Genomic DNA, 10,452 nt, shown 5'->3' with positions numbered 1-10,452 from the left:
TTGGGAAAGCCTTCCCAAACCTGACAAGCTACTTTTAAAAGCAAATCATTTTAAAAAAATCAAATGTTCAGTATGGCCGGTGTTTCTCAGTGGTTGAGCGTTAACCCATGAACAAGGAGGTCATAGTTCCATTCCTGGTCAGAGCACATGCCAAGGTTGCAAGCTTGATCCTCAGTGTGGGTTATGCAGGAGGCAGCCGATTAACGATTTTCTCTTATCATTGATGTTTCTATCTCTCTCTCCCTCTCCCTTCCTCTCTGAAATCAATAAAAGTATATTTTAAAAAATTCAAATGTTCATAGCATGACTCTGAGTTTTACCATTTCATTTTAGATGCATGTTCCATTTTTTTTTTTTTTTTTTTGCCACTTAGCTGAGAGGAACAGCAGTAAATGTTGATAGAGAAGATAGTTTGGGGATATAACAGTTGTCTTCATAGGCCAGAACAGATGATACTTTATGAACCTCTATTCCTCCTCTTAATTTATTATAGTTCAGCAGTTTATTCCTAGTTTGAGAAGGCATTTGTTTGATCCTGTCATTTCTATAGCTACTAGTAATTAAGTAATAGACCTTAGACAATGAGAAAATTTATGTAAATATCTTTTGGATATGGTAAATAGGAACTTATTTTTTATTATCAACTTGGGAAGTACTTTTGATACCAGTTTTTAATTGTCCTCATCAAGGATAGAGATTACTTTTTTGGATGCTGTCATGTAGAGTGGTGAGGAGTGACTGAAGTATGCTGAGATGTGGATACAAATTTCTCTAATTTGATGATTCTTAATCTTTTGTTTATTAATTTTTTATTAATAGGCTTTGCTTTTTTAAGTGTTAGATTTACAGAAAAATTGAGCAGATAGTACAGAAAGTTCCCATATACCTCTCCCCTGCTGTTTCATCTTACATTAATATATTTGCCACCACTAATGAATCAATATTGATCATTGTTATTAACTAAAGCCCCCCTTTATTCAGATTTCCTTAGTTTTTGTATGTTATTTGTTATTTTTTTATTAGAGGATCCCATTCAGCTTAGTTGTCATGTTAGTTATATTCATATTACACTTAGTTGTCATTTTTCCTTGGGTTCCTCTTAGCTGTGACATTAACCTTCATATTTGGGTCATGAACTGGTTTGAAAATCTGCTGCACACTGTGGATCCTCTCCAAAGAAAAATGCTCATGCTTCAGATGTCTGATTTAAGGGAGGTCCATCCTGAGCAGGTTTAGAAGCCCTGCTTTAGGAGGAATGGATGATCTTTAAACCATCCCCTTCCCCACATTTGGGCTCAATCAGGCTCTACCTCAAATTATTGTGTGACCTTTTTGCAAAGTTGTTTTGTGTGTTTTTTCCCCCACTACATGGGCCTCAATGTCACTGTCTGTGCAATGAGGGGTTTGTTTTACATGATGGCACAGTAGAATGTGGTAGTCACCTAGAGTTGTGAACATCTGAGGAAGACGCATAACAGATGACCAAGCTAGGTCATGCCAGGGAAGTGATGGGCTTATCAATAAGGAGGTTGCAAAGACTCAATGGGGAGAAAAAAACAATACCTGGGTTCCACCTTATTTTTTTGTGAATTTTGTTAAGTAATTTCCTTCCTCAGCTTTACTTTCCTCATCTGCAAAACTGGGGGCCCCTTCTTCTAGTAGTTATGAAACTCCTGGGAGCATCAGCCTAGAATGTACCTAATAAGAATTCGTGTGATGATTTACGATAAGAAAGAACAAGGGAAGGAGGGTCGGTGCACAGGTGAAGGGCGGAACTGAGGATTGTGAGGCAGGTCTGCAGGCTCGGGATAGAGGAACCTAGTACCCATCTTGGCTCCCGGACCACACCAGTACATTGCAGGGCTCCATTCCGCCTCCATTCCGCCCCCGCCCCCGCCCCACTTTACTTCCCCGCCCTCAGGCTTCGAGGCGCCACACTTCGCATGGCCGCCGCGATACGACGCTTTCTACCCAGCGAGGGCCGCGCGCGTTCTTGCCGCCGCCTCACGCCCGTCCCGCCTTTGGTCTCTTCCGATTGGTTCATCACGTATGTGACGTATCCGCCCCCTCCGCTTATTCCACCCGCCTCACTTCCTCCGGGCTCCGTCCCGCCTCCTCCCGGCTTCTAGACTTGAGTCGAAACCAAACAGGCTCTCGTCTAAGCTTCGCGGGGGGAGCCGGGAGAGCAGGCTGACCCAGGAAGACGCTGGCTGTGGCGCGCACGCACGCACGCACGTACGCACGCCAAGGCCGGCGGGGCGCGGGCTCGTGCCCGGGCTCGCCCTGCGCCGCCAGAGGCACGCGCACTCAGCAGGTTGGGCTGCGGCGGCTGCTGTGGGAACGGAGGCGCTGCGTGTCAGAGGTCCCAGACGTCTGCGGCTCCGGCTCCGCCACCCTCCGCCTCTCAGCCCAGTCTCCGCGCCGGGTGCTGAGAACGACACGGCGCCAGCCTTGGGAACCCCGAGCATACCGCTGGCTTCCGATACCGCCCTCCTTCCCTACCCAGCCGCGGGCCTCGCTCGGTGCTAGGCGACTTCGCGGGGAGGCGGCGGCGGCGACGGTTGCCTCTCGGTGAAGAGGAGTCCTGCCCCAGCCTTGCTCCGCCGCCCGGCCCTGCAGGGGCCGAGAGAGCTCGGCATCCGCCCTTTCCGTCAGCCGGTTGGAGCAGCGTCGGTCCGGGAGGATCTCTGGGCTGAGGCGGCAGTCGCTCCTCCAGCTCCATCATGTCCACGGGCGGAGACTTCGGGAATCCGCTGAGGAAATTCAAGCTGGTGTTCCTGGGGGAGCAGAGCGGTGAGTGCGCGGCTCCCCCACTCCTGGCTGCTGGCTGCAGCGTCCCCGCACCGCCCCCAGTGCGGCCCTTCAGTCCTCGGAGGCTCCCCGCCGGCCTCGCCTTCGCGCTGGGTTCCACCCCCAGCCCTTCCCCGGCTTCAGCGACCCCTCTGAGCCACCCGGTTCCTTTTCGCTTCTATCCGTCAGTCGGATTTTGACCCTTTTCGTCCCCGATCCCGGCGTCTCCTTTCCCCGCAGCCCGGCCTCCCCAGTCCCCTCCCCACTCCGCCCAGCCCCAGCCTCTCGCCCTTCCCTTTCTTCCTCCTGTCTCCGTTGTCTCACCCACCCAGCCCCCTTCTTTGAGCCCCACCCTGAGTCCTTGCTCTTGTCCCAGCTCCTCAGCTCTGTGAGGCCCACACTGGCAAGTCCCCTTCCCGGGAACCGGGAGCCAGCCCTCTTCAACCTTGGGCAAGGCGGGTGGGATCTGGGCGTTGTTTTCCCTAGAGGCTGGGCCCTGAGAAGTGCGGGTCTCATGGAGGTGCGGGTCGTGTAAAATTCTTGGAGAGTTTCACCTGGGTGGGGAATTAGTCTGGGTTATAGAGGATGTGTATCTGAATTGGAAGCGACTTGGGGCCGGGGCGGGGGGCGGGGGGGGGGAAGAGGCGGCAGCAGTGGCGATTTTTGCCCCTTGGGTTAGGCTGTGGCTTGTTGGAAAACCTCCTTTTCTTCTCTTGACTTCCATTCCTGACAGTGTTGATGCTTCCCCGATTTCTGCCAGATGCTATGTCATGATCCTTTTGCTTGGAATTTTTCACATCTCGCCTCTCCTTTTTCTCTGAAGCAGTGTCTGATTCTCCTCATGGTGGTGCAAACAGGAATTACTGAGGAAAACGTTAATTATTCCATTTCTTCTTGAGTATTTTCCCATCATATATTTACGATTCCTGTGAGAGAAGGTTTGAGAATAACGAACATCTTTGTTTGGAGGATTTCTTTTGGGGTTAAGAGAGTGTTGGAGTAGGAATTGATTCATCATTTAGTTTTTTAAATTAGATTTAATATGTAATATCTCTTCAGCTAAATGACTCTTTTATGCTTAATATTCCATAGTATCTGATAAGCGAAACTGTTATCTCATTTACCTGGTCAGCCTTGTGCTGTCGCTGTAGTTTGTATTAGATACGGGGTCCTAATAGTGTGATGGTTGTCTCTAAAATTGCTTCCTGTGGTAATTCCAATTTTATGCTGTATTATGCAAACTTGATACTTGGCAATTTAGAGATTATAATCCTTTGTTTTTTCTTACACTTTTCATGGTCATCTTTAGAATTCACTCATTGAGAGATTAGTTTCTCCCAACTCTTCCAACATCGAGTTACCCGCTAGCTGTCTTATAGAAAGGTTAGGTTATAGAAAACATTTATCTTTTGGTTGGAAAGAAGATAACTGATACAAGTTCAGAACTTTAATTATGTATACTAACACTAACTAGGTTAGTATTAGTTGCAAAATTGCTTCCAGTTGGACCTGAGAAATTATTTTTCTCCTTTTCAACATATTTTCTCTCCTCCACTTACCAAGGAAAAATGTAGTCTTCTCTTTGCTTATGACTTTTCCTGAAGTAAGTATAATCTTGTTTCTTTTTTAATTGATTGATTGATTGATTGATTTTAGAGGGAGAGGAAAGGAGGCACGGTGGTGACGGAGAGGGAGACAGACACAGATAGACAGTCAGAGAGACATTGATTTGTTGTTCTACTTATTTATGCATTCTTTGGTTGATTCTTGTATATGCCCTGACTAGGAATTGAACCTACAACCTTGGTGTATTGGATAATGCTCTAACCAACTGAACTACCCAGCCAGGGCCAGAACAGTTTTAAATTTATAGAAAAATTGAAATGATCATGCAGAGGGTTTCCATATAGCCCCACCCAGTTTTCACTATTATTATCTTACATTAGTATGGTACATTTGTTACAATTAATAAACGAGTATTAATACATTATTAACTAAAGCCTGTAGTTTATTCAGATTTCCTTAGTTTTTGTCTTTTTTTGTTTGTTTCAGCATTAATTTCTGGATAACATATTTAATTGTCCTGTCTTCTTAAGCTCCTTGTAGAATTTTTATTTAGGATTGTTTATATGCTTTTTATTTTAAACTCTATGTAACTGTGAGGTTAATGTCTTTTGAGGTTACTATATTTCTAAGTAATGCCATCCAATAGCTTTGACAATGACAGATTGATCTTTGTTTTTATGGGCAATGTCTGTAATTTTTTTGTACATTAGCAAAGATCTGTAGAATCCATGTCATATTGATGTAACTCTTCATGAATTATTTATCTTTAGGTTTTAGAATTCCACAATTCAGCTTTCAGAGACTAAATCTGTGGTAAAGCTTTGTTCGTTTCCTTAATAGCATTTACCACATTTATAATTTTATTTTTTTATGTGTTTGTTTTTGTCTTATTTCCCACAGCAGACAGAATGCAAGCAAGCCCCATCCATGATGATTAAAAACTTTTTTTTTGTTCATTGTATCCCCAGTGCCAGGCTCATTTTCTACTTGAAATATTTGGTGAATGAATGGTTGAATCTAAAAGTAACCAAAGCTATAGCTTATATTAATCTTTGCTATGGAGAGACCTACATTTTTTCCTTCTATAATTAATGGTTTAACAATAACATTTTATATTTACATTATTTGATTGTATTCAGGGATACTACAGATGCTTACCTGGGGCAGGGAACCCAGTAATTTATTGTTCTCACCATTTCACTAAAAAAAAAAAGGAAGACTGGCCAGGATTTCACACTTTTTTTTGAGTTGAGCAAAATTATTTTATTTTGTTAAAGCTATTGCTAAATTATTTGCTGTTAGTATAGCACCTAATAGTATGTCAAATGACATTAAGACGTGTTCAGGGAACTGATTTGAACTTAGGTAATAGACTGTTTTATTTATATTATCAAAAATTTAAGGTCTTATGCTCTGTATGACGATACATTGTTTCAGTACATGAAGCCTAGTTTGAATAAATGACATCAATCTTGGTAGTCTTCCTATAAACTCTTATGGTTTCTTTATATTTAAGTAGTGTACATGGTTTAATAAAGGAATGTTGAAATACATAATTTGAATCTGAAGTTTCTTTGAGGAATCCCTTTTTTACTACCTGTCGCTATTGTCTTGAAATGCAGAGGTACTTTTAGGAATGTCATTTTGGTTTACTGTAGAAGATATTACTACAAACAAATATTGTAGGTTACAAATTAGGAAATGTGATATCAGGAAAAAGCACATACCTGGCCTAGTACTGCTTATTTTTCATGGTATTTAAAATTTTTTTTTAACATCATTTCTATTTCTTTTTTAAAAATAATTCTTTAAACATTCTTTAAAAATTTTGATTTTAGAGAGAGGAAGGGAGAGAGAGAGAGACATCGATGTGAGAGGGAAACATTGACTGGTTGCCTCTTGTAAGTACCCTGACTGGGAATGGGCAACCTAGGTATGTATCCTGACTGGGAATCGAGTCTGCAACCTTTCAGTGTATGGGGATGACGCTCCAACCAACTGAGCCACACCGGCCAGGGCTACATCAGTTCTTTTGACTTAAAAATATTATTTTACTATGAGAGACTAGGAATACTGAACAATTTAGATTGGCTAGATCAGTGAACTTAAACTTTTTTTAAGATGAGTTATACACTTACAAATTATTATTATTATTTTTTAATATATTTTATTGATTTTCCACAGAGAGGAAGAGAGAGGGATAGAGAGTTAGAAACATCGATGAGAGAGAAACATCGATCAGCTGCCTCTTGCACACCCCCCACTGGGGACGCGCCCGCAACCAAGGTACATGCCCTTGACCGGAATCGAACCTGGGACCCTTGAATCCGCAGGCCGACGCTCTATCCACTGAGCCAAACCGGTTTCGGCCACTTACAAATTATTGAGGCCTCTAAAGAACTCTGCTTATGTGATTAATTTAATTGTTACTTATTGACCTGAGAGAAAGAGAGAGACATTGATTTGTTGTTCCACTTATTCATGCATTCATTTGTTGATTCTTGTATGTGCCCTGACCAGGAATCAAATCCGAGGCCCTTTGATGCTCAGACCGACGCTCTATAACAACTGAACAGCACCACCCAGGGCTCAGTTTTTTTTGTGTGTGTGTTTTTTTAATCTAAAAATAAAGATAATAGGGTCTATCATGTAAACTTACTGTAAAGATTAAATTATTTAATAAGTGTATTTAAAAGAGTGCCTGGCACATGAGAAGAGCTTAGTAAATATTTTAATTTAACAATGTTAACTAAAAACTGCTATAGCCAGTTCGCTTAATGGTTAGAGAACCGTCCTACTGACCTAAGGGTCTCAAGTTCGATTTCTGGTCAAGGGCACATACCTTTATTGTAGGCTCGATTCCTGCCCTGGTCGGGGCACATGTAGGAGGCAACCGACCGATGTGTCTCTCTTACACACGATGTTTCTCTCTCTCCCCTTCTCCCCCCTCTCCTCCACTCTCTCTCAAAAAAAAAAAAAAAAAATCAATGGAAAAAATATCTTTGGGTGAGGATAAAACAACACTGAAAAAACCCTGTTATTCTGTCATTGGTTTGGTAGAACCTTCTCTTAAGCAATTTCATTGGGAAAGAAATATATCATTCCTAATGTAATATAGTGAGATGAGTGCAATTACTTTGAAAAGTAGAGTTAAAAGGTACAGAGAAATGATAATGGATGGAGCATGGAGTTTCAGGGAAGGCACATTATAAATATGAGTAATAGTTTAAGAATCTTTAGTTGAAATTCTTTAATTAAAGCATTCCTTAGTTGGAGGAGACTTTGAGACATCATCTAATCCATTTCTCATATGGCTTTAATCTGGGCCACTTTTTCCCCCCTCCAACTTTGTTATTAATAAGTAATTTAACCACATTTTTCTCAACCCATCCCCTTTCTCCTTTAGTAATTATGTATGTTTTCTTGTGTAAATTTGGGATTTCTTTATGTAGACACAAGCAAATATGAATATAATTTCTTGTTCTCCCTTATATAAGACTCACCGGGATCGGGCCTAAACGGGCTGTCGGACATCCCTCTCACAATCCAGGACTTCTGGCTCCCAACTGCTTGTCTGCCTGCCTTCCTGATTGCCCCTAACCGCTTCTGCCTGCCAGCCTGATCACCCACTAACCACTCCACTGCCAGCCTGGTTGATGCTTAACTTCTCCCCTGCCTGCCTGTTTGCCCCCAACTTCCCTCCTCTGCCGGCCTGGTCACCCCTAACTGCCCTCTCCCGCAGGGTTGATCACCTCCAACTGCCCTCCCTTGCAGGCCGGGTGCCTCCCAACTGCCCTCTCCTGCTGGCGATCTTGTGGTGGCCATCTTGTGTCCACATGGGGGCAGGATCTTTGACCCCATGGGGGCAGACATATTGTGTGTTGGAGTGATGGTCAATCTGCATATTACTCTTTTATTAGATAGGATAGAGGCCTGGTGCAGGCGTGGGGGCCAGCTGGTTTGCCCTGAAGGGTGTCCCAGATCAGGGTGGAGGTTCCCTTGGGGCGTGGGGTGGCCTGAGCGAGGGGCCTGAGGGGGCAGGCCAGCCACGCCCCCTGGCAACCCAAGTGGAGGCCTTGGTATCTGGAATTTATTTTCCTTCTACAATTGAAACTTTGTAGCCTGGAGCGGAGCCAAGCCTGCTGCTCCCTCCGGGCCCGGCAGCCATTCCTGTCGCAGTTAATTCACCTTCTATAATTGAAACTTTGTAGCCTTAAGCGGAGGCTGGGCCCGGACAGGATGTGCGGAAAGCTTTGCTTCCCCTGTTGCCGCCGGTAACCCTGGCTTGCTCTCTCAAGCTCCATTCTGCCACCATTTCTGTTTGAATTTGTTTACCTTCTATAATTGAAACTTTGTAGCTTGAGTGGAGGCTTAGGCCTGCAACAGCTCGCGGAAAGCTTGGCTTGCTCTGTTACCTGGAAACCTTGCTCTCTGTGGCTGTAGCCATCTTGGTTGGGTTAATTTGCATACTTGCTCTGATTGGCTGGTAGGTGCGGCTTGTGGGCGTGGCTTGTGGGTGTGTTGCTGGTATGGTCAATTTGCATATTACCTTTTTATTAGGTAGGATTATTAACTAGTAGCCCATTTGCAGGAAGAATCTCTGCAAATTCCCCTTTGCAGCCGCTGCGCCTACACCCGTGCGCCGCTGCTGCCCACTCTGCCTCGCCTGGGCTTTTCCTCTGGCAGCCACCTTGCTTTCTGCTTTTGCTCCCTCTTCCTTCTAAGTTGTCTTCAGTCTTCACTCCTCCCTCCCTCAGCATATGCAAATTAACCGACACCTTTGTTGGGTAATTTGCATACTCACCCTGATTGGCTGGTGGGCATGGCTTTGGCGTAGTGAAGGTGCGGTCAATTTGCATATTACTATTTTATTAGGTAGGATTTCAGAGAAGAAAGGAGAGGGAGAGAGAGAGAGAAACGTCAATGATGAAAGAGAATCATTGATCTGCTGCCTCCTGTACGACCATCACCGGGGACCTATCTCACAACCCGAGCATATGCTCTGACCAGGAATGGAATTGTGGTTTATAGGTTGACGTTCAACCACTGAGCCACAACGGCCAGGCTCTATTTTCATTTTATGTACAGATTAATAAGTATTAGTCCTTTCATACTGGAAACTAATATTTTTAAGTTTCAGGAAATTCTCTTAACTAGAATGATATCCTCTTCTCTATTTTCAGTTCTCTCTAAAATTCTTCTTAGGCCTCCTGAATTGATGCTCTGATTTTATCTTACCTATTTCTTCATTTCTTTATGTTTCTGATTTAATTCCCAAAAGATTTTCTTAACTTTTTCATTCTATCAAGTTGTATTTCTGCTATCATTTTTTAAAAATATGTTTTTATTGACTTTAGAGAAAGAGGAAGGGAGAGGGATAGAGAGATAGAAACATAGTTGGGATAGAGACATCGATTGGCTGCCTCCTTCAAGCCCTACTGGGGATTGAGCCTGTAACCCAGACATGTACCCTGACCAGGAATCAAACCAGGGACCTCTTGGTGCATGGGTTGATGTCCAACCACTGAGTCACACCGGCCTGGCAATTTCTGCTATCTTAATTTCAAAGGGTTCTTTATTTATTTTTTTAGTTTTTATTTATTCATTTGAGAGAGAAAGGGAACAAAGCGAGAAAGAGAGAGAGAGAGAGAGAGAGAGAGAGAGAGAGAGAGAGAGAGAGAGAGAGAAACATTGATTTGTTATTCCACTTATTTGTGCACTCATTAGTTGATTCTTGTATGTGCCCTGACTGGGGATGGAACCTGAAACCTTGACATATTGGGACAACACTCTAACCAACTGAGCTACCTGGTTATCCTGTCCTGCTGTTGTGAGATTGCATAAAACCTTGCCCAAACACCCCATACAGACTTCATTAAGGTGTTACATGCTATAAAAAACACATGTCTTTGCTTTTTAAAGCTTCCACTCTAAGAATCATAGAATTTTATAGGTCATATATCCATTTCAGGGGATATAGCTGTTAAAACTTCAGATATAATCTCTATTCTTGCTCATAGAATAGCAAGGAGCAATAAAGTAGATATAAATCTTTTCAGTTGCTTTCTCTGTACCTTCCAGCCTCTATTCTTGAAC

At 43.4% G+C, this 10,452-nt stretch overlaps 1 protein-coding gene across 2 annotated transcripts in view; it reads left to right on the top strand.

Annotated features, from left to right (window-relative positions):
• The first annotated feature begins 2,157 nt into the window (after positions 1-2,157).
• RAB6A (RAB6A, member RAS oncogene family) overlaps positions 2,158-10,452 on the top strand; it is a 48,746-nt gene continuing 40,451 nt past the window's right edge. The window contains exon 1 of one of the 2 annotated variants that reach the window (XM_079787863.1): positions 2,158-2,793. In XM_079787863.1, the coding sequence (XP_079643989.1) occupies positions 2,724-2,793 (70 nt within the window). In that variant the 5' untranslated portion in view covers positions 2,158-2,723. The remainder of the gene's footprint in view (positions 2,794-10,452) is intronic. The other variant, XM_079787862.1, reaches the window with a different exon arrangement.

Source organism: Cnephaeus nilssonii, assembly GCF_951640355.1.
Source record: "Cnephaeus nilssonii genome assembly, chromosome: 13".
In the NCBI taxonomy this organism is placed as follows: domain Eukaryota; kingdom Metazoa; phylum Chordata; class Mammalia; order Chiroptera; family Vespertilionidae; genus Cnephaeus; species Cnephaeus nilssonii.
The sequence above is the reverse complement of the archived record's forward strand: the minus strand, read 5'-3'. Positions and strand labels throughout refer to the sequence as shown.